This window comes from Protomyctophum bolini (genome assembly GCF_963924005.1).
Source record: "Protomyctophum bolini genome assembly, chromosome: 2".
Taxonomy (NCBI): Eukaryota; Metazoa; Chordata; class Actinopteri; order Myctophiformes; family Myctophidae; genus Protomyctophum; species Protomyctophum bolini.
In genome coordinates this window covers 6,337,930-6,361,948 of record NC_137863.1, presented here as the reverse complement: position 1 = coordinate 6,361,948, position 24,019 = coordinate 6,337,930, and the positions used below count along the sequence as shown (strand labels likewise).

General features: G+C 39.0%; 2 protein-coding genes across 3 annotated transcripts in view; one reads left to right on the top strand and one right to left on the bottom strand.

Annotated features, from left to right (window-relative positions):
* The window catches only part of slc38a3b (solute carrier family 38 member 3b), a 39,914-nt gene extending 25,748 nt beyond the window's left edge, over positions 1-14,166 (bottom strand). The window contains exons 1-3 of one of the 2 annotated variants that reach the window (XM_080785634.1): positions 13,944-14,166; positions 1,691-1,824; positions 441-464 (exon numbers count right to left, since the gene is read on the bottom strand). In XM_080785634.1, the coding sequence (XP_080641760.1) occupies positions 441-464; positions 1,691-1,800 (134 nt within the window). In that variant the 5' untranslated portion in view covers positions 1,801-1,824; positions 13,944-14,166. The remainder of the gene's footprint in view (positions 1-440; positions 465-1,690; positions 1,825-13,943) is intronic. The other variant, XM_080785635.1, reaches the window with a different exon arrangement.
* Positions 1-24,019, top strand: part of LOC308326529 (uncharacterized protein) — a gene marked incomplete at its 3' end in the record, with an annotated part of 119,993 nt that overhangs the window by 35,475 nt on the left and 60,499 nt on the right. The gene's annotated exons all lie outside the window — the stretch shown is intronic.

Sequence of the window (24,019 nt, the reverse complement as noted above, 5' to 3'; positions counted from 1 at the left end):
ATTGGTCAAATCAATAAAATGACATAAATTATGAATTCCCTGACCCAAATAATGTCAGATATCATGTACTGTGCAGCATTGTAGGCCAAACCATTGAAAAGTTAATTTTTAGTATGGCTGAGGGCTGCCATTTTGAATTTGGGGCTCTCAAAGATTTTCCCCACCTTTTTGCGAAGTACGCCCCCGCTCATTTTTTTTATATACCTTCATAGATGACAAATCCATTGCGAAACAAAGGTTTGCTCTCCACGGTCACGGAACTTCTTCAGATGACCCAACTAACAGAGTGTACTCTCTTATAGACGTGTAAAGGCCCCGTCTGGGACATAACCCTAACCCACTTTGAGGACCACTGGTATGGATTAAAATGTTAGCAGATTTACATTTGCTTTAGGATGCAGACAACAACCCGTTGGTTGAGAATATTTATAGAAACATACCTTCTGACTGTTTGAGTGCCATTGCTGTATGTATGGCAAGAAAGCATCCGGGCAAGCATCGGTTGAGTCAAAGACAAAAAACATGCAGTTAGAAACACAAACATGATCCAGGCAGGAAACAATCATACTGTACGTCATGCTAACATCTATTATCCTGCTCATTATGAACCCATTCTGACCTGAGATCAGATTCTAAATCAGATGTCTTCTAAATCCTGACAGTTTTCTGAAAAAGCTATGTTTCTATGTCAGTGGTTCTTCGATTTTTCAAAAATGGCAGACCTGCAAGCTCATAGCGCGCCACCGAGTGGCGCGCTATGAGCTTGTAGATCTGCTATTTTTTAAATAGCTAAATCATAACATAATGCTAACACCAAAAGGGGTCCCCGCCCAAAATGGGTTAATGACTATATGAGCATTTATCACAAGAAAGGCAAACATGACGATTGTGAACATATGTTTTGTTAATAATTTAAATCCGCAAAGTAACTAAAGCTGTCAAATAAATGAAGTGAGTTAAAAAGTTAAAGTAATATTTCTCTGTGCCATGTAGTGGAGTACTGGATTAGAAAGGTATCAAGTATAGTAAAAGTACATAACGGGTATCTCAAGTACAATACTTGAGCACTTTGTGATATCTTTGAATAAATAATGATCCACATGAGTGTCGATTGAAGTGCAGTAAATACCAACTGAAGGTGACACAGACACTGCATTACCTTCATTGTCCGATACAGAATAGGCTACTTAAGCACAGCAGCCTATTCCATACTTCCTTCACAGGGGTATTACCAATGACACTAATGAAATCCCTGTTCCATTTTGTCGCCTGGAGGTTCTCAGACCTTTTAATTTCAGACAAGGACCCCCATGAATCTGAGAATGTACATAATGGAACGAAATAGACCCTTAACGGGTCATTTTGTTACGAGTAACACACCCTTAAGGGGCTATTTGGAACCCCACTCAAAGAACCAAGAGGGTCCCTGGACTCCAATTTGAGACCCACTTGACTCAGTGACTGCTGTAGAAGTATTTCCCCTGAGCCCAACATGCACAATATCAGCAGCACACTGGCTCTGTTTGACCAGAATGGAACAGAGCCTTTCATTAGTACGGCTGCCATTGATGACGCCTATGAAGGAAGCAAGGATGACAATCATGGCTATATACATGCTACAGTACATGCTGTGTTAAAATGCTATCGCCTGTATAGCTCAGCGTGTGTTTGTTGTCATGGTAACACTCACTGGTCGTGGTCGTCCTCCGGCAGGCTCTTCATTGGTACGCAGGAGTCATCCAATGAATCGTGTCTTTTCCCATTGGTTAGGATGCTCATTTCTGATTGGGCGGGCTCCATGGTCACAGCTGTCAGTCACACTCTCTATAGGGTGAGAGAGTATAGGGCTGTCACGATCATGGAATTATAGCTGATGATTATTGGCATGGAACATATATATAAAAAATACATTTCTGTTTGCCTTTTAGGCAAAGCCTATTACTGACATTATACAAGGAAATGACAATGCTCTGTAAGAATAATTAAAATAAAAAACAGGCAACAAGCTACAAAGTCATGTAGTGATGGAAATTTCTGCAGTTCTTATTATTCTAATGATCATACAAAATAATTGCAATTGCTCAAATAAATGAGAGGTGACAGAGATGTGTAGGGCTGAGCAGTACAGAAACAAAATGTACATCACAGTATAATCTCCTCATCATTTCAATAGAACTTCAGAAGAGGTATAAGGAATCCGTAGCAGCTCTTATATGGTACTTAATTGTGGAAAACGGCAATAAAAAACCTTCAATAGCTTCAGTTAATCAGTTAATCAATCCTGTATGTGGTTTCATTTATCCTCGACTTTCACAAAATCTCACAATGCATGATGCACATATCTTTGCAGGGTAGAGCCCTACTGTGACTTTGCTCATCTGAATCACCTTAAACGTGCAGTTATGACGCCTCTAGTTGTGTATTTACACAGTCACTCCCTACACCCTACCTGTGAACTCTCTCTCTCTCTCTCTCTCTTCATTCACTAAAATAGCATTTGACACACAGACATGACTGCCACATTTATGAATGACTGAGCTGAGATAAAGCACAGGATGACATGATAATGTTGTTGTATGCCAGAACTTCATTGCCGAGTAAAAGCAAACAAGTCTGAAGCCCAAGTGTCAAAGGTCAAGGTGAGACCACCCTATGATGACTTGTGGTTGTTTGATTGCTGTGTTTTATGGGTAATGGCAGTTATATGGCACAAGCCTACAGACCAGCTGTGGCGGACAAAGTACTCTTAACCTCAGTACTTGAGTCAAACGGTAGATACTCCTGGTCAAATATTACTCAAGCACAAGTGAAAAATTGCTCGATCAAACTTGTACTTGATTTAAAGTACTGGAGTACTTGCTTTTAAAACTACTTTAGTATTAAAATGCACATGCTTTTAAAAATACTCAAACATACAAATTAATATCAACGCAAGACAATAGTGTTCTAGATCTCCTATTTACACTGATTTTGAAATAGGGCTCAAGTAGTTCATTCATTATGTATTTCTCTAAGTTTGAGTCCAGGTGGTCCCTTCCTAGAAATAGGTAGGCAGCCCGGGGAACCAAGGGTTCCAAGCCATGTGGTCCATATATAGGGCATGAACATATCTCCTGTTTCTGTAGCGTGAGGTATATCTTGATGTACTGTACTACTACTGTACAAGTAGCCATGATGTAAAACTACACCCCCTGGATATGATGCTTCTATGTCGCAGGGACTCCCCCGATACAACCCTTGGTGCTGAGTGCCAAGCATGCAGGGAGGCAATGGGTACCATAGTCTTTGGTCTGACCAAGACCACAGAGCTACAGTAGTATTAGAGTTTTAGTGGAGAGAAAGTCGTAAACTTACAGACCAATGACCCCCCCCCAGCCCCCACCCCAACAAATCTGTGAATCAAACAAAACTAGGTGATAAAACAAAACAAGAAGATAAGCCCCTCATAACAAGGAAGCCCTGAATTACAGAGAAAGTTCTGGTTTGTAAAACAGTAATTAGGTTAATGCTATAATGATACATCCCAACAGGGACTTCCCCCACTAGAGAACAGCAGGGAAGGGTTTGATGAGGACATAGTGTGGAGGTAGGGAGTGAAGGATGAAAAGATTTAGGACAGTGTTTTGTAAACATAGTGGATCTATTCTGTGGATGGTGGGGGCCCGTAAAGGCCTATGTGATTATAATTCATAATGCAGTTTTGTAAGTTTGGGTCACCTGGGATGACACAAAATGTATCTTTTAGGTATGGAGGTGAAACACATTTCTGAACATTGATATGATGTTTTGTTTTCTTGTTTTGTGTTTTGTTTTGGTGTTTTTGTTCTTTTTTGTCTTGTTCCTGTTAACTGTATTGTAAAGCAGGCACTGTATTGATTTGTTTTAATGACCAAAATAGATAAACTACTACTACTACTACTAGTACTACGTTTGGGAACCCCTGATTTAAGTTAAAAGTCAGATGTTCTTTTTGAGTGGTTACGGAGCTGTGTGTGGCTGAGTGGTTACGGAGCTGTGTGTGGCTGAGTGGTTACGGAGCTGTGTGTGGCTGAGTGGTTACGGAGCTGTGTGTGGCTGGCTGGGTGGCTGAGTGCCTGGGTCTCTGCCTGGGTGCCTGGGTATGAGCACGAAAATAGCATGGTTGTTTTTCACCACCTGTGGCAACCTAACACACACACACACAAACACACACGCACATGTTAACTGTATATATGATGATTTTGGGTGTGCCAGTACAGTACAGTGACAGTACAGTACAGTACAGTACAGTACAGTAGAGGGTACAGCAGGGCTCGAGATTAACGGCGTCCCGACGTCCCAGGGCCTATAAAATATATATTTGGGTTTGGGCCGATAGAATATCTCATTCGGGACTAGAGGAGTTTTGGCACTGAGCATATATAAGCATAAGCTGCCTCAAATACCATCCCGACGCAAATTCCATTAAAGTAAAATAAGACAAGAGTATTGTTAATATCGTACACTGCAAGTTAATGGTCTGCTTGCCACGAGTCTCATACTCACACAACCACAACACCCAGACGGTGTACAGGCTGTGTGCCTGACTGTCACCGACCTCGCATCGAGCTTGTGGATCTGCTACTTGTGATACTGTAGTGTGATACTGTAGTGTGATACTGTAGTGCTCGCATGATCGCATGTGCTAAAACAAAACGATTTAACCCGTCCTCCCGAGTTTTGAAATCACAATCGATTTAATAGTTACGAAAATGTAAACATAATGTTTGACTTTGACGAGTCGCTGACAATTTAAGTAGCGCGGCCGCAGACATCCTTGCTCCGCCAGCCTCTGCAGTCTGCACAGTGAAATCTTATAGTAATTGGTAAAATGATTTGCATACAGAGATACAGTATATTCTCTTATTATTCCAGCTGTAGGAAGGTACTCCGTGATACAAGTCTCTGTGACTTGCATTTTAAGCGCATACTGGTTGATGCCAACATGCTTTATGGTGTCATCCAACAGTATTTGTATTGAGTTGTGCTTGAAATGTGCCTATTATGCATACTGTTAATCAATCAATCAATGTAGTAGGCTAATGATTCATAGGCTAGTATGGCCAAAACATTCTTTCATCTCGGACATATTCCCATATAACGAATGTGTATATCCTATAGTTGTATCATTTTATCATTCATTGTCAATGGGAATTTAATGTTTGTTAGGACAAAAATCTACACTATAGCTGAATATAGGCCCTTAAAAAATACAGTTCAGTCAGACAACTCACGAATAGATTAAACCAATATATATTGTAGAATGAGAATAGTGTGCATATGATATTTGACTTGGCGTTCGGCTCTGCTGGATTTTCTCCCTGCTCGGCACGATTAAGCACCAACATAAAGGGACCCCCACACGGTGGTAACTCTGTCATTTCTCAACCGTTTCGGACTTGAGGTGGCTCACCGGACTCGGCCCCGCCCCCTGGGCACGTTTCTTGGGGTCTGGATGTTCCGGGGACTCCCCCCGGGGACCCCCAGAGACCCCCACATGGTAACTCTCTCATTTCTCTACCGTTTAGGACGTGAGGCGGCTTGCCGGAAACCGGGCCGGCACCCTGGGCTGTGGTCCTGTGAGTCTGGAACTTCCGGGGACCCCCACACGGAGTTGCACCACTCACTTCACACGGGTATTATTCTTTTTTTTTTTACTCTTTCTTCTTTTGTAAAGCATCAATTCACTGGTCATCCCGGTGACAATGATGGCCACTTTACCATTTCCCAGTGTGATCTCAGAGCCATACAGTACTGAGTGGTAAAGAACAATGGTGTATTATGGTGGGTTTCCGGGGAGAAGAGCAGCATACAGCAGCATACAGCGGCCTAATTGTCTCCAAAGTGTCCCTTCTGCCAGATCATCTGCTGCCACTATTCAGACGGCTAGAGAGGGTAATGGATCCCCACTACAGCTTCAACAATAAATCAGACAGCTATACTGCCCTACAAAGCCAAAGTGCAGTACATTTTTGGACACACCAACTTATTTGTGGTCAAATTAGCCTTAGTGATTTGTGCCAAATCTCCGCCTGTAATCTAGGACGTCTAGGTTATTTTTGTTATTGACAACGTGAACGAACCCTGACACCAGTGCTGCAAAAACAGACAGATCTACAAGCTCTCAACGCATTGCAAACGGGGCTGCAGATGCGGTCGCATCTGCGGTTCTCAATGCGTTTTTTTTATGCAAACGCCATAGAGCGCCATATAGTCTCTCGACACAGACAGTTGACTCACTATTTTCAAATGCTCCCGTTATACAGGAAGCGGAGGAAAGGCGAACTGCAGCGAATGTCCACCGCTTGGCTCACAACACTTCACTTTCGTCATTGCAGTCGCGTATATGGAAATGACAAACAGTTGACAACTTCCAATGGCATAGACTAGCATTTGAAGATTTTGGAATAGTTGTCACAATAGGTGAAATGGGTGCCTGTGGTCTGGGGACCACCAGGGGTTCTTGAGGGGGTTCCTAGCCTCCCCGCCCCCACTCCCACAGCTAGATGATTGATTGTTAGGAACCAAGTGGACCCCCTGCCTAAGGGGTCAATCTGGTTCCATTTGTATGTATTTAACCATACAGTATACAGTATATAGATTGGGTTCCCAGATGTAAATCAAATGGGGGGGGGGCCATGGCCTTATCCATATCAAACTGTGGGGACTTAAAGGTTCAGAATCACTCATGTAAGCTACCAAGATGAAGCCTAACTTTACCTGGCCCACACTTGTTTCAAGTTAACCGCTGTGTTTAAAGTTAAAGACTAGACAAAAGAGTTTGATGTGAAACCTAATCAATTGTGTTGTGTATTTAAACCATTAACTGTAAAAACATTCACATGCCGTTCAAAACGGGACATGCAGGTAAGATAAATCATTCAATAACAGTACATCTAAAAAAATAACTACAGTATCACTAACATCTGAGGTAATGTCTCTAAGCTACTGTAAAGTACCACATACATAATCATATACCTGCCTGCTGCGCTGTCCAATATAATTAGTGATGCTTATGGATACACATTTTTACAGTTAGTTAACATAATGAATCTGTAGGATTGACACAAACTTGGGGCATGGGTGGTACCACCGCCACGGTAGGGGTTTGAATGCACTGCGGTGCCTCCGACTAGTCCGAGCCTCTATTCTTATGCAAACACGTTTGGGGGAGGGATGGCAGGCTATGGGCTGGTCCAGTCAGTGCCTGACAGCTAGGGGGTGTTTGTATACTTCTTGGGTTGTGTGTTGTAAGCTAATACATGAGTCTAAAGCCTAGTCATATTATTGACACATATTTCCGTTCCTTGAACAAAAATATGTAATCTTATCTAACATGCATACATTTTACATTACATTGTTTGCAGTTTGAGAAACATTTCTATGTCTATTACCACTTCTATAAGCTATAAAGGACAATGCGGGTCACCTTATATGATACTGACTTGAGTCCAGTATGTGGGACACTGTGTTGAGTAACAGATTCGGCATGTATGCCCAAGAGAGTGCTGATGTAGGAGTCGGACTGTGTCCCTTTCTGGGTCACTGGACTTAAATGACACATTTGGCCAGATGTGAGTGGCAAAAACCACTGAACTCACATGCTACTTTATGCCAGTTTGGTTTTGTTTTGTATATGCATATATGCATATTCATATGCATCATATGCTATGTCATAGCCTATGCATTGTTAATGTGAGATTAAAATAAATGTTATATTGTATTTTTTGATTTAGCGGAAGTTTATCCTTGAGCATCTCTAAAATATGGGTATTGCTGTCTTGAGTTAATTTGCTATTCAACTAATATGCTATAGTTGCAGACCGAAAATAGCAGATCTACAAGTTCAGAACACGTCACATCTGCGGTGCGCTTTTAAGTTTGCTATATTCACCAAAATATAGTTTTGAGGGGAAAAAAGTATTATCTGCCAAAATGAATATTATCTGCCAAAATGTGATTTTCAGGACAGGCTCACGTTCAGGTTAATGTATTTGTTGGACGAGAAGCACTGCATTATCCAATTCATGAGTTGTTCTGGTTTCCAGACATTTCCTGACAGAATGGTCTAACTAACATGAATATTTGGGTCAGAACTGGCTGGACTGGCTAACTGGCTGAACTTTGCCAGTATTTCCAAATTAACCTCTTGAACCAGCATCACTATTTAGGGGGAATGTCCGCCAAAAACAGCAGATCTGCAACACGAGATTTTGTGTATATATACACACAAAAAAGTAGGCATAGTTACAACTCAGGTCAGTTTTGATCAAGAATACAGGGGTTTAAGTGGTTCATCTTCTGTCACGAGACGGTTGGCGGTAGCACAAGGCACGTGGCATGGGGACAGGGGTGGTGGTAATGGGTGATGGCCCGTTGTGGACACATGAAAACGAGTGTGCCCAGTTCAGTGTCCAGAACAGGCACGAGGTTCAGCAGAGAGAGACAGAGAGCCAGGCAGTGCCAGCTTATCCGCCACGTGCCCGCAGTGCAGGGGACAGAGGGACATGTGGTTGTGTCCTACGATATTGACAGTCACTTGACCCAAACATTCTCCACTGTGGCCGCGGTAGTTATGTGCGCTTTCACTCTGTTAAGTCAACATGTCACACAAAAAAAGGGTTGTTTGCTTTATGAACTCGTTGAACTTTTTTGACCACTCAAAAAATGTTTTAAGCCAGTTAGAATGTCTGACTTATAATAAATGTTTTTAGATAAATGGTGCATGTATATAGCGCCTTTATCCAAGGCGCTTTACAGAGATTGTGCATTACATTCACCCATTCACACACAGATGCCGGGGGAAACCATGCAAGGCACCAACCTGCACATCGGGAGGAATTTGGTGTTCAGAGTCTTGCTCAAGGACACTTCCACACTTCTGGGGGAGCCTGGGTTCGAACTAACCTTGCAGTTTCCATCCGGTCACCCTACCCCTGAGACGCTGCCGCCGTTAGAGGTAGGGATGCAACGATTATAGAATTTGATGGTAAAATTTGAGGAGAAAGCACGGTTTATGGTTTTACGATGGGGGTATATAATGAAAAAAATTCCACACAACACTAGGTATAAAATCATAGAGTATTTATAGTAGAGGTTTCATTATATGACCACACAAGATTTCTGTGTTGGCAAAACTCAAATAATACAGTAGCCATATAATATACAAATATTACCGTGATGTTTTGAATTGTGGTCAATACCAAAATCTGCTAAACTCTGCATGCATAGTCAGAAGAAAGGCCTCTTTCTTTGTGAGAAAACGTTTTGATCCAAACAAACAAAAAAAAGTAATGAGTCAACTCAGATCTAACTGATGTTGTAATGGCAAGCTGTTCTTATACCATCTACTGTACAAGTTGCATTGAGTCAAAACATCCCTAGTGTAGCAGGGTAGCCCTTAGTTAACATTCAAATGTATCTTCCTTCCGGAAATGATTCTATGAACTTAATTCACTCAGTTCCACGTCATTAATTGTCATGGCTCAATGGCCAGATTTTGAACTCCCTACAGATAGATTGACCTTTTATTGATCTTGTGGGGGGGAATTCAGTTGTCAATGTCAGCGTAGGTTTCAGCACAGGTTATCGGGGTCAATCAGTACAGGATTGAAGAGTATATTATATATAATATTAGTGGTTAGTGCTAGTTCAAAACAATAAATAATAAATTACACATTTAAAGGGGCACTACAGAAATATGTATTTGTATGGTGGGGTACGTTAATACAATATAACCTAAAAAAAAATGCATTTTGTCTTCCTACTCTTTTATAGAGGGTATGCACATGCTTAAAGTGAATGGCACATCGAGTGGCAAAGCAACATGCAAAGTGAGTTTAAGATTGTTTAATGCAATCAGATATGACTTTTCTGTGTGGATGTCTGGGCTGTCGAGGCCAGAAAGTAGTTTTTTGCCACTCAGTAGGCGTTCCTGCATAACTTCCTGGTTTGATGATGATGTCACGCACATACCCTCTATACTCTATAGAGACATTAACCCATTCTGACCTGAGATCAGATTCATACGAGGTTTCCACTGGACACACACTGGTCTGATGAACCCATTCTGACCTGAGATCAGATTCTAAAAATGTCACTCGTTCTTCGATTTTTCAAAAATATAGCAGATCTACAAGCTCGTAGCGCGCCACTCGGTGGCTTTAACCAGTTAAAACCTGCCAACAGGATGACTTTGATGACAGCCAGTGTGATACGTGACTTCATGCTATTCCAGCCTCATGTTGTGATGCAGCACATCATGGGAGGTTCCGACAGGGCACCGGTCTGCACGTCATGTGTCTACGCATATGCGTGTACATTGTAAACATAATAGAAGGTGAAAAGCAGAGACAAAGAACAGCACAGAATCAGACACAGCTGAAACTCACTAGAAACTGTAGCACAGTGATTCTCAGTCTTTTTTTCATTTCGCACTCGCAGACCCCCAGTTTGATATGTATAATAAGGCCACAGACCTCAATCTATAATCAATCAATCAATAACTGTATAATCGTCCATTTGTTCACTCTCAGAGTTACAACTCCATAAGGGTCTATTATTTGGTTCCTAACTAACTGACTATCACGTAGCTGAGGGGCCCCTCCAACCCTGAGTCTCTGGGGCCCCTCCAACCCTGAGTCTCTGGGGCCCCTCCAACCCTGCGTCTCTGAACCCCACCTTGAGAATCTTTTTTATCTCTTTTTTTGATCCCACGATTTTGTAACCCATTTTTTCCACCCAGCATCAATTATCTAATGTAATCCTGGGCTCCACACTCCCTCTGCCAACCAGGGGAGAGCAACAGACTGACCTCATTCTCCCTTCAATGCATGAGGAGTCCAAGCCACTTCTTTTCCACCTGACAGGGGTGTACTATCATTGAAAACAGTAGAATCAAAAGTGTGTTTTTTAAGGAACAAAAATGTGAGTTAGGAAAAGCTCACATAAAAAAAAAACATAAATAATGAAATAGCTAAGTAATCAATATGAGCAAGTTTATATATAAAAGACTTAGCCTTGAATAAAAGCAGGCTATATTTGCATATATATCAGGCTATATATCAAATGTAAATTTCCTCCCCCAAACGTTCCATGATGTATACCAATGCCTTTAAAACTGCATTTAAAACAAAGTCAAGAGGCTATAGCGTTTGTTTGCATGTGTGCCCATATTTTTGTTGTGAAGTCTGTCGGTGTAGCTACTTATACAGCGTGTTTATAGAAGCAACAGATCACATGAGAAGGAACAGGATTTTTAATGGTTTCAGGTGACATGAGATATCTGCCAGTCTCCACATAATATTGGTGGAGCTTCTAAGGTTCACGTTTTGCAATGACATTGCCACTGGTAACATAATCAAATAATTTGAGCTGAACTGACAGTTTAGTTTCCCTTCCATTAGAATAGTTCAGTCTTTGTCTGTGTCATCGAGACTGAAAAGTAAGACATATGTAAACCGATCTATCTACAAGCTCACAACGAAATGCCACGTTTTGTCGAGCTTGTAGATCAGTTATTTTCAGGCTGCGTAGCCTAACTACTAGTCGAAATTCCATCAACGGCCGAAACAATGAAGTTTGCAGCACAGAGTATCAACAAAGACGTAAATAAAACTCATAAATATAGAACACAGGCACATGGCAAGGTCAGGTCCAACTTCAATGCTTATTTACGGCTCTCTCTCTGTGTGTGTGTGTGTGTGTGTGTGTGTGTGTGTGTGTGTGATAATAATAAACTCTGCAGTATACTTGACACTTAACACTGTTCCGACTCCATGCTCTTCTACAGTACAGATATTCGCAGAACTGTATCTGTGTGACAGATGACCACAGCTGGCTGTTTCCCCCGTGTTTCCCATGCAGCTAGAGGGCCCCATCTATACGTATACAGCTATACCGTCCACCTGTAACGGTCCCCTCCCCTGGTCAGCTGGCTTTGATCTTCTCCTCCTAACCGGGGTCAATGACTCCTTCCTCGTGCTTATCTAACCCTGCACAGCCCACCACCCTTCTGAACCTGCATAACACGATGCCTCTCATGTTAGGGTGTTGTTGGTGTTTTAGGACAGAGGCCAAAGTCAAAAACATTAGCACACCCACACACAAACGTATAGTTACACAGCATCTTTCTTGTACTCTCTTGGTGAGATGGCAGAGCCATATGTGGAACAATCATCAAACTCGTTTAACCCATTCTGACCTGAGATCAGATTCATACGAGGTTTCCACTGGACACACACTGGTCTGATTAACCCATTTTGACCAGAGATCAGATTCTAAAAATGTCAGTCGTTCTTCGATTTTTAAATAGCTAAAGCACGACATGATGCTAATACCAAAATGGGTTCCCGTTCAGAATGGGTTAAAGCAGCACTCAACAGTGCCACTCCCATCTATGTAATCCATATACACTTGACACAATGTATTTACTATTTATCACCTATAAAGGGTCCTAATCCAATGACACTACATCTCAAATCTGAAATGTTTCGACTCAATCAAATACCAATCAGATACTATACTTCTCAACATACTTGACGACTTCACCCATTTTCAACCTACGTATCTTCGTAAATTGGTCCTTATATACTGCTCATATTAAAATGGTAACAAAACATTCTACTCTGTCGGTGTCACATAAGAGGGCTGTGGAGTGTGGACACTTCAAATAACTGCTAGAACTACCAGTGACATCAATCGTCAGACAGATATATTTTTCCAAAAACATTTCTATTTTTATTAACACGAGAACAATGGCTTCCGTTATAGCACGCTTAATTAACTTTCCAGGAAAAGAAAGCCTTCCATTTCTATTAGCTTGGATACTACCCCATCATCAATGATGATGTCACTGGTAGGCCGGTTCCTGAACTGTCCACAGCACTCCTCGGTTGACATGAGACAAAGATGTTATATAATGAGCATTAGTGAGGACCAATTATATGAAGATATGTTGAAAATGGGTGAGGTGAGGGCGTCCTTTAATACTTCTTAAATTACCTATTGCAATAGTTTGTCAATGACTGATTGACTGTCACATATCACCATAATTGTGTTATGATGTAGATATAGTATAGGCTAGCCTACATGCAATACAAAAAACAGTAATCAGTGTAGGCTACTTTCAGAGATGAAGCTGCTGGTTGGTCTATTTTAGTAGCCTAAAGCACATTAATCATTATGCAAAAATAAACCTGCTTCCTGTAAAGCTCTATGTCTATTTGCAGTTATTCCAACACAGACCTAATAGATGTCCTATATCAAATAAAGATTAATAGCCAAATGTTTCTCAACGTCGGGTGCAGGTACCCACCAGGGGTCCAAAATGGACCCTCACAGGTCAATTTTAAATAAATATATCTGATGGGGATGGGGTTCGTATAATATAGACTATGCATATCAAACTGGGGACGTCCTATGAAAAATATATAAATTCACTGGACAAGCCCATTATTACCCATATCAATGCTTCTGCACACACAGACCAGAACAATGAGCATGACAACTGACTCCTTCCAAGGCAGGCACATGGTGATCTGGTGGTGCTCACATCTGCGCTTGGCGCTCACTGCAGGGCGATCATTGATTATCCCCCCCAAAGGAAACAACTAATCCGTCATAGATCATAGACTAATATAGATCGAAATAGTTCGATAATTGATAAAGACAGCCATTCAACACTCATTTCCCGTTCCTATCGCCTCTGTGTCATTTAGTGTAATTTAGGGTACATATAAACGCACGTTGAATTTCATGTTTCAAAGATAGGCTAGTCTCTACTATAGGGCATCTTTATGCTAGAAAAACGTGATAAAAACAGAACATCATGCTTGGCACTGCAGACACATTGGCATTGCATCACATTGTGGAAAAATGTCAAAGTTGGAACCAAAATAACGCAACAGATGTATTTATTCTCTTACCCAATGGCTCGTACGTGGTTCTCCGCTGGTTTCAGATTAATTCCACTGGTTTAGTGGCAATAATAACTTGACAATTTCACAAATGTGTTCCAATCACGATCTCCTTGAGTGTATAGATTCCTATGTCTGCTTCCTCTGGGCTTACAATCTAAATACTTGTATATATTTTGCGCGCGGTGCACGGCGCACACGGAGCCTGGCTCTCTTCAACCTCAGGGGGAAAAGTGTGTGGACTGGACTGAGAGAGAAATGGTCGCATTGAGCAGCTCAAGCTGAAGTGTGGGGGTCGTATGTTCTTCTTTTTTTTTAGATCCGCCTCCTCCTCTGCCTCTGTTTTATTCGTTAGCCACTCGTCACTTCTTCTCCTGGTGCTCTGACTGCTCTCAAACTTTTCATGTCAGTGAAATACAAGCACCCACAAATTGATGTAGTATAGGCCTATAGCTATGCCTAGCTTGGCCCGGACCCCCATCTGACAATATTGTGGGGCCACGGTGCCACCGTGCCCCTCATAAGAAGTGTTGTTAAAATGTTTGTTTAAAAAACTATATTCCGAATAATAATAACAAAAGACACCCACCCCCATTTTTCCGGATCTGCATGATCTATGTTCACAATGCATTGAATTATGATGCATTGTGAACTTTAATTATAATTTTCAAATAGCTGATTGATTTATTGATTGATTGATTCATTTGATTGATTGATTGAAATAGTTTGCAGAATTTCAGTACATTTCAAGCACAAACTCAATACAAAGACTGTTAACTGTGAGTGGCCGCCCAATTAAGCATTACACTTGTTTACAACAGGGTCCACCATGTTCAATTCATCAAAACATTTAGAGACGTACAAATAGACACTTCTATATAGTTAAAGAACAGAACAGGAATTCATCATAAAGGAAGCAAAAAGGGAAAAGAAACATATACAGTGAGGGGAAAAAGGAAGGGGGGGATTCAGTTTTTACAGGGGTCAGTTTCGAATTGCAGCCGTCCGTAGGTGCCCTTTGAGAGCGGTTTTGAAGGAGTCAAGAGATTCACATGTCTTGTCCACATTTTGGTGGCATAGGAGCGAAAATAATTTAGTCCCTTGTTTGTGCCAAATCTGGGTTGTACATGGTTTGTTGCACTCCCTCTGGTGTTGTGCGTGTGGACTTCGTTTACATTAAGGAAGTATTTAGACAGGTACATGGGTATCTTGGTGGTGTATTGAATCTTGTGGACCAGTAACTGGCACACAACCAGTAACTGTCTATCTCAAATATAAGTGTTGAATGACTGTAATCATCTGTATATAGAAATGTATAACTTTGGCATGCTACTAGTCCTACATACTTTAGAAACCCCATTCAAACCTATTTAGGTTCATCATGTTTGCCTGAAAAGGAATCTTTGAAATGTTTCATAGTTTTAGAAATATAGTGCTTTCAAATTTTAGACATTTATAGGCAGATAGTGGCACTCAAAAAATCACTTTCACCTAGAAACTCCATTCACACTTTGTAAAATTCAGCTTACTGTGGAGACACATGCTGAGACGTTTTACTTTGAATTTTTTGTAGTTTCTGAGTTATTTAACTTAAACGCCCAATGCATTCTCAATGTCAATAGCACAAACTTTGGCATGCTACTAGTCCTATATACTTACTTACTAGAAACCCCATTCAAACCTATTTAGGTTCATCTTACGGTGGGCATGTGTGCCTGAAAAGGAATCTTTGAATCTTTGAAATGTTTCATAGTTTTAGAAATATAGTGCTTTAAAAAATAACAGGAGATTTGTCTATTGTTTCTTTTGCTGTTGTTTATCTCTAGATGTTTGAATGTTTATGAACCACAATGGAAACAAGTCTCTGGCTCTTCTGTCATTATCTATTCGGCCTTTTTGAGAACAGCATGCACAGTGGCTCACTGGGTACAGAGACTGCCTGGGAATCAGGAGGCCGCAGGTTCAAGTCCTGGCTCTGACATAGTGTCCCAAAATCATGAAAATATGACATGCTATATAGTATGCCGTCTGAAACCATGGACTATAGTATGTCGTATTTTCATATTTTTTTCAAATCCTCCAAAATCACCAAAAACGACATGCTATATAGCTTCCTGTCCAAAACCATGGACTATACTAGAATGGAGAAGAGATCCAGTAGTCATTTTATGTTTGGTTGGTGATTTGAACCAGCACCTTCCTACTAGGTATTCTACAGATGTTATCTGTTGTTATGTTATGTAGTTTCTGAGTTATTTAACTTAAACGACCAATGCATTCTCTATGGCAATAGCACAACCTTTGGCATGCTACTAGTCCTAGCCTACATACTTAAACCTACCAACCCCATTCTAGCCTACTTAGGTTCATCTTACGGTGGAAATGTTTGCCTGAAAAGGAATCTTTGAAAGGTGTCATAGTTTTAGAAATTTTGAAAAAAAAAAGTTAGCCTCGTTTCTCATCATTTTGGACCATGGGCTATAGCCCATATCGTACGGCATACTATAGCACGCCGTTTTTCAAAAATTTTGGGGATTTGAAAAAAAAACGATGGGTTATAGCCCATGTTTTTTGAAATTTTGGGGGAAAAAAGTTAGCCTCGTTTCTCATCATTTTGGACCATGGGCTATAGCCCATATCGTACAGCATACTATAGCACGCCGTTTTTCATCATTTTTGATGATTTGAAAAAATGGAAAAAACGATGGGTTATAGCCCATGTTTTTTGAAATTTTGAAAAAAAAAGTTAGCCTCGTTTCTCATCATTTTGGACCATGGGCTATAGCCCATATCGTACGGCATACTATAGCACGCCGTTTTTCATTATTTTTGAGGATTTGAAAAAAAAATTAAAATTAAAAAAAACAATGGGTTATAGCCCATCTTTTTTTGAAATTTGGAAATAAAAAAGTTAGCCTCGTTTCTCATCATTTTGGACCATGGGCTATAGCCCATATCGTACGGCATACTATAGCACGCCGTTTTTCATCGTTTTTGAGGATTTGAACAAAAATAAAAAAAATGAAAAAAACGATGGGTTATAGCCCATGTTTTTTGAAATTTTGAAAAAAAAAGTTAGCCTCGTTTCTCATCATTTTGGACCATGGGCTATAGCCCATATCGTACGGCATACTATAGCACGCCGTTTTTCCTCATTTTGGAGGATTTGAAAAAAATGAAAAAAAAAAAAAACGATGGGTTATAGCCCATGTTTTTTGAAATTTTGGAAAAAAAGTTAGCCTCGTTTCTCATCATTTTGGACCATGGGCTATAGCCCATATCATACGGCATACTATAGCACGCCGTTTTTCATCATTTTGGAGGATTTGAAAAAAATGAAAACATGAAAAAACGATGGGTTATAGCCCATGTTTTTTGAAATTTTGAAAAAAAAAGTTAGCCTTGTTTCTCATCATTTTGGACCATGGGCTATAGCCCATATCGTACGGCATACTATAGCACGCCGTTTTTCATCATTTTGGAGGATTTGAAAAAAATGAAAAAATAAAAAAACGATGGGTTATAGCCCATGTTTTTTGAAATTTTGAAAAAAAAAGTTAGCCTCGTTTCTCATCATTTTGGACCATGGGCTATAGCCCATATCGTACGGCATACTATAGCACGCCGTTTTTCATCATTTTGGAGGATTTGAAAAAAAGGAAAATATAAAAAAACGATGGGTTATAGCCCATGTTTTTTGAAATTTTGAAAAAAAAAAGTTAGCCTCGTTCTCATCATTTTGGACCATGGGCTATAGCCCATATCGTACGGCATACTATAGCACGCCGTTTTTCATCATTTTGGAGGATTTGAAAAAAATAAAAAAACGATGGGTTATAGCCCATGTTTTTTGAAATTTTGGAAAAAAAAGTTAGCCTCATTTCTCATCATTTTGGACCATGGGCTATAGCCCATATCGTACGGCATACTATAGCACGCCGTTTTTCATCATTTTGGAGGATTTGAAAAAAAAGAAAAAAGAAAAAAACGATGGGTTATAGCCCATGTTTTTTGAAATTTTGAAAAAAAAAGTTAGCCTCGTTTCTCATCATTTTGGACCATGGGCTATAGCCCATATCGTACGGCATACTATAGCACGCCGTTTTTCATCATTTTGGAGGATTTGAAAAAAATGAAAAAATAAAAAAACGATGGGTTATAGCCCATCTTTTTTGAAATTTGGAAATAAAAAAGTTAGCCTCGTTTCTCATCATTTTGGACCATGGGCTATAGCCCATATCGTACGGCATACTATAGCACGCCGTTTTTCATAATTTTGGAGGATTTGAAAAAAATGAAAAAATAAAAAAACGATGGGTTATAGCCCATGTTTTTTGAAATTTTGAAAAAAAAAGTTAGCCTTGTTTCTCATCATTTTGGACCATGGGCTATAGCCCATATCGTACGGCATACTATAGCACGCCGTTTTTCATCATTTTGGAGGATTTGAAAAAAAGGAAAATATAAAAAAACGATGGGTTATAGCCCATGTTTTTTGAAATTTTGAAAAAAAAAAGTTAGCCTCGTTCTCATCATTTTGGACCATGGGCTATAGCCCATATCGTACGGCATACTATAGCACGCCGTTTTTCATCATTTTGGAGGATTTGAAAAAAATAAAAAAACGATGGGTTATAGCCCATGTTTTTTGAAATTTTGGAAAAAAAAGTTAGCCTCATTTCTCATCATTTTGGACCATGGGCTATAGCCCATATCGTACGGCATACTATAGCACGCCGTTTTTCATCATTTTGGAGGATTTGAAAAAAAAGAAAAAAGAAAAAAACGATGGGTTATAGCCCATGTTTTTTGAAATTTTGGAAAAAAAAGTTAGCCTCGTTTCTCATCATTTTGGACCATGGGCTATAGCCCATATCGTACGGCATACTATAGCATGCCGTTTTTCATCATTTTGGAGGATTTGAAAAAAATGAAAAAATAAAAAAACGATGGGTTATAGCCCATCTTTTTTGAAATTTGGAAATAAAAAAGTTAGCCTCGTTTCTCATCATTTTGGACCATGGGCTATAGCCCATATCGTACGGCATACTATAGCACGCCGTTTTTCATAATTTTGGAGGATTTGAAAAAAATGAAAAAATAAAAAAACGATGGGTTATAGCCCATGTTTTTTGAAATTTTGAAAAAAAAAGTTAGCCTTGTTTCTCATCATTTTGGACCATGGGCTATAGCCCATATCGTACGGCATACTATAGCACGCCGTTTTTCATCATTTTGGAGGATTTAAAAAAAATGAAGAAATAAAAAAAACGATGGGTTATAGCCCATGTTTTTTGAAATTTTGAAAAAAAAAGTTAGCCTCGTTTCTCATCATTTTGGACCATGGGCTATAGCCCATATCGTACGGCATACTATAGCACGCCGTTTTTCATCATTTTAGAGGATTTGAAAAAAATGAAAAAATAAAAAAACGATGGGTTATAGCCCATGTTTTTTGAAATTTTGAAAAAAAAGTTAGCCTCGTTTCTCATCATTTTGGACCATGGGCTATAGCCCATATCGTACGGCATACTATAGCACGCCGTTTTTCATCATTTAGGAAGATTTGAAAAAAATGAAAAAATAAAAAAACGATGGGTTATAGCCCATGTTTTTTGAAATTTTGAAAAAAAAAGTTAGCCTCGTTTCTCATCATTTTGGACCATGGGCTATAGCCCATATCGTACGGCATACTATAGCACGCCGTTTTTCATCATTTAGGAAGATTTGAAAAAAATGAAAAAATAAAAAAACGATGGGTTATAGCCCATGTTTTTTGAAATTTTGGAAAAAAAAGTTAGCCTCGTTTCTCATCATTTTGGACCATGGGCTATAGCCCATATCATACGGCATACTATAGCACGCCGTTTTTCATCATTTTGGAGGATTTGAAAAAAATGAAAACATGAAAAAACGATGGGTTATAGCCCATGTTTTTTGAAATTTTGAAAAAAAAAGTTAGCCTTGTTTCTCATCATTTCGGACCATGGGCTATAGCCCATATCGTACGGCATACTATAGCACGCCGTTTTTCATCATTTTGGAGGATTTGAAAAAAAAGAAAAAAGAAAAAAACGATGGGTTATAGCCCATGTTTTTTGAAATTTTGAAAAAAAAAGTTAGCCTCGTTTCTCATCATTTTGGACCATGGGCTATAGCCCATATCGTACAGCATACTATAGCACGCCGTTTTTCATCATTTTGGAGGATTTGAAAAAAATGAAAAAATAAAAAAACGATGGGTTATAGCCCATGTTTTTTGAAATTTTGAAAAAAAAAGTTAGCCTCGTTTCTCATCATTTTGGACCATGGGCTATAGCCCATATCGTACGGCATACTATAGCACGCCGTTTTTCATCATTTTGGAGGATTTGAAAAAAAGGAAAATATAAAAAAACGATGGGTTATAGCCCATGTTTTTTGAAATTTTGAAAAAAAAAAAGTTAGCCTCGTTCTCATCATTTTGGACCATGGGCTATAGCCCATATCGTACGGCATACTATAGCACGCCGTTTTTCATCATTTTGGAGGATTTGAAAAAAATAAAAAAATAAAAAAACGATGGGTTATAGCCCATGTTTTTTGAAATTTTGGAAAAAAAAGTTAGCCTCATTTCTCATCATTTTGGACCATGGGCTATAGCCCATATCGTACGGCATACTATAGCACGCCGTTTTTCATCATTTTGGAGGATTTGGAAAAAAAGAAAAAAGAAAAAAACGATGGGTTATAGCCCATGTTTTTTTAAATTAAAAAAAAAAAAGTTAGCCTCGTTTCTCATCATTTTGGACCATGGGCTATAGCCCATATCGTACGGCATACTATAGCACGCCGTTTTTCATCATTTTGGAGGATTTGAAAAAAATGAAAAAATAAAAAAACGATGGGTTAAAGCCCATGTTTTTTGAAATTTTGGAAAAAAAAGTTAGCCTCGTTTCTCATCATTTTGGACCATGGGCTATAGCCCATATCGTACGGCATACTATAGCACGCCGTTTTTCATCATTTTGGAGGATTTGAAAAAAATGAAAAAATAAAAAAACGATGGGTTATAGCCCATCTTTTTTGAAATTTGGAAATAAAAAAGTTAGCCTCGTTTCTCATCATTTTGGACCATGGGCTATAGCCCATATCGTACGGCATACTATAGCACGCCGTTTTTCATCATTTTGGAGGATTTGAAAAAAATGAAAAAATAAAAAAACGATGGGTTATAGCCCATGTTTTTTGAAATTTTGAAAAAAAAAGTTAGCCTTGTTTCTCATCATTTTGGACCATGGGCTATAGCCCATATCGTACGGCATACTATAGCACGCCGTTTTTCATCATTTTGGAGGATTTTAAAAAAATGAAGAAATAAAAAAAACGATGGGTTATAGCCCATGTTTTTTGAAATTTTGAAAAAAAAAGTTAGCCTCGTTTCTCATCATTTTGGACCATGGGCTATAGCCCATATCGTACGGCATACTATATCACGCCGTTTTTCATCATTTTAGAGGAGTTGAAAAAAATGAAAAAATAAAAAAACGATGGGTTATAGCCCATGTTTTTTGAAATTTTGAAAAAAAAGTTAGCCTCGTTTCTCATCATTTTGGACCATGGGCTATAGCCCATATCGTACGGCATACTATAGCACGCCGTTTTTCATCATTTAGGAAGATTTGAAAAAAATGAAAAAATGAAAAAATAAAAAAACGATGGGTTATAGCCCATGTTTTTTGAAATTTTGGAAAAAAAAGTTAGCCTCGTTTCTCATCATTTTGGACCATGGGCTATAGCCCATATCATACGGCATACTATAGCACGCCGTTTTTCATCATTTTGGAGGATTTGAAAAAAATGAAAACATGAAAAAACGATGGGTTATAGCCCATGTTTTTTGAAATTTTGGAGAAAAAAAGTTAGCCTCGTTTCTCATCATTTTGGACCATGGGCTATAGCCCATATCATACGGCATACTATAGCACGCCGTTTTTCATCATTTTGGAGGATTTGAAAAAAATGAAAACATGAAAAAACGATGGGTTATAGCCCATGTTTTTTGAAATTTTGAAAAAAAAAGTTAGCCTTGTTTCTCATCATTTCGGACCATGGGCTATAGCCCATATCGTACGGCATACTATAGCACGCCGTTTTTCATCATTTTGGAGGATTTGAAAAAAATGAAAAAATAAAAAAACGATGGGTTATAGCCCATGTTTTTTGAAATTTTGAAAAAAAAAGTTAGCCTCGTTTCTCATCATTTTGGACCATGGGCTATAGCCCATATCGTACAGCATACTATAGCACGCCGTTTTTCATCATTTTGGAGGATTTGAAAAAAATGAAAAAATAAAAAAACGATGGGTTATAGCCCATGTTTTTTGAAATTTTGGAGAAAAAAAAGTTAGCCTCGTTTCTCATCATTTTGGACCATGGGCTATAGCCCATATCGTACGGCATACTATAGCACGCCGTTTTTCATCATTTTGGAGGATTTGAAAAAAATGAAAAAATAAAAAAACGATGGGTTATAGCCCATGTTTTTTGAAATTTTGAAAAAAAAAGTTAGCCTTGTTTCTCATCATTTTGGACCATGGGCTATAGCCCATATCGTACGGCATACTATAGCACGCCGTTTTTCATCATTTTGGAGGATTTGAAAAAAAAGAAAAAAGAAAAAAACGATGGGTTATAGCCCATGTTTTTTGAAATTTTGGAAAAAAAAGTTAGCCTCGTTTCTCATCATTTTGGACCATGGGCTATAGCCCATATCGTACGGCATACTATAGCATGCCGTTTTTCATCATTTTGGAGGATTTGAAAAAAATGAAAAAATAAAAAAACGATGGGTTATAGCCCATCTTTTTTGAAATTTGGAAATAAAAAAGTTAGCCTCGTTTCTCATCATTTTGGACCATGGGCTATAGCCCATATCGTACGGCATACTATAGCACGCCGTTTTTCATAATTTTGGAGGATTTGAAAAAAATGAAAAAATAAAAAAACGATGGGTTATAGCCCATGTTTTTTGAAATTTTGAAAAAAAAAGTTAGCCTTGTTTCTCATCATTTTGGACCATGGGCTATAGCCCATATCGTACGGCATACTATAGCACGCCGTTTTTCATCATTTTGGAGGATTTAAAAAAAATGAAGAAATAAAAAAAACGATGGGTTATAGCCCATGTTTTTTGAAATTTTGAAAAAAAAAGTTAGCCTCGTTTCTCATCATTTTGGACCATGGGCTATAGCCCATATCGTACGGCATACTATAGCACGCCGTTTTTCATCATTTTAGAGGATTTGAAAAAAATGAAAAAATAAAAAAACGATGGGTTATAGCCCATGTTTTTTGAAATTTTGAAAAAAAAGTTAGCCTCGTTTCTCATCATTTTGGACCATGGGCTATAGCCCATATCGTACGGCATACTATAGCACGCCGTTTTTCATCATTTAGGAAGATTTGAAAAAAATGAAAAAATAAAAAAACGATGGGTTATAGCCCATGTTTTTTGAAATTTTGAAAAAAAAAGTTAGCCTCGTTTCTCATCATTTTGGACCATGGGCTATAGCCCATATCGTACGGCATACTATAGCACGCCGTTTTTCATCATTTAGGAAGATTTGAAAAAAATGAAAAAATAAAAAAACGATGGGTTATAGCCCATGTTTTTTGAAATTTTGGAAAAAAAAGTTAGCCTCGTTTCTCATCATTTTGGACCATGGGCTATAGCCCATATCATACGGCATACTATAGCACGCCGTTTTTCATCATTTTGGAGGATTTGAAAAAAATGAAAACATGAAAAAACGATGGGTTATAGCCCATGTTTTTTGAAATTTTGAAAAAAAAAGTTAGCCTTGTTTCTCATCATTTCGGACCATGGGCTATAGCCCATATCGTACGGCATACTATAGCACGCCGTTTTTCATCATTTTGGAGGATTTGAAAAAAAAGAAAAAAGAAAAAAACGATGGGTTATAGCCCATGTTTTTTGAAATTTTGAAAAAAAAAGTTAGCCTCGTTTCTCATCATTTTGGACCATGGGCTATAGCCCATATCGTACAGCATACTATAGCACGCCGTTTTTCATCATTTTGGAG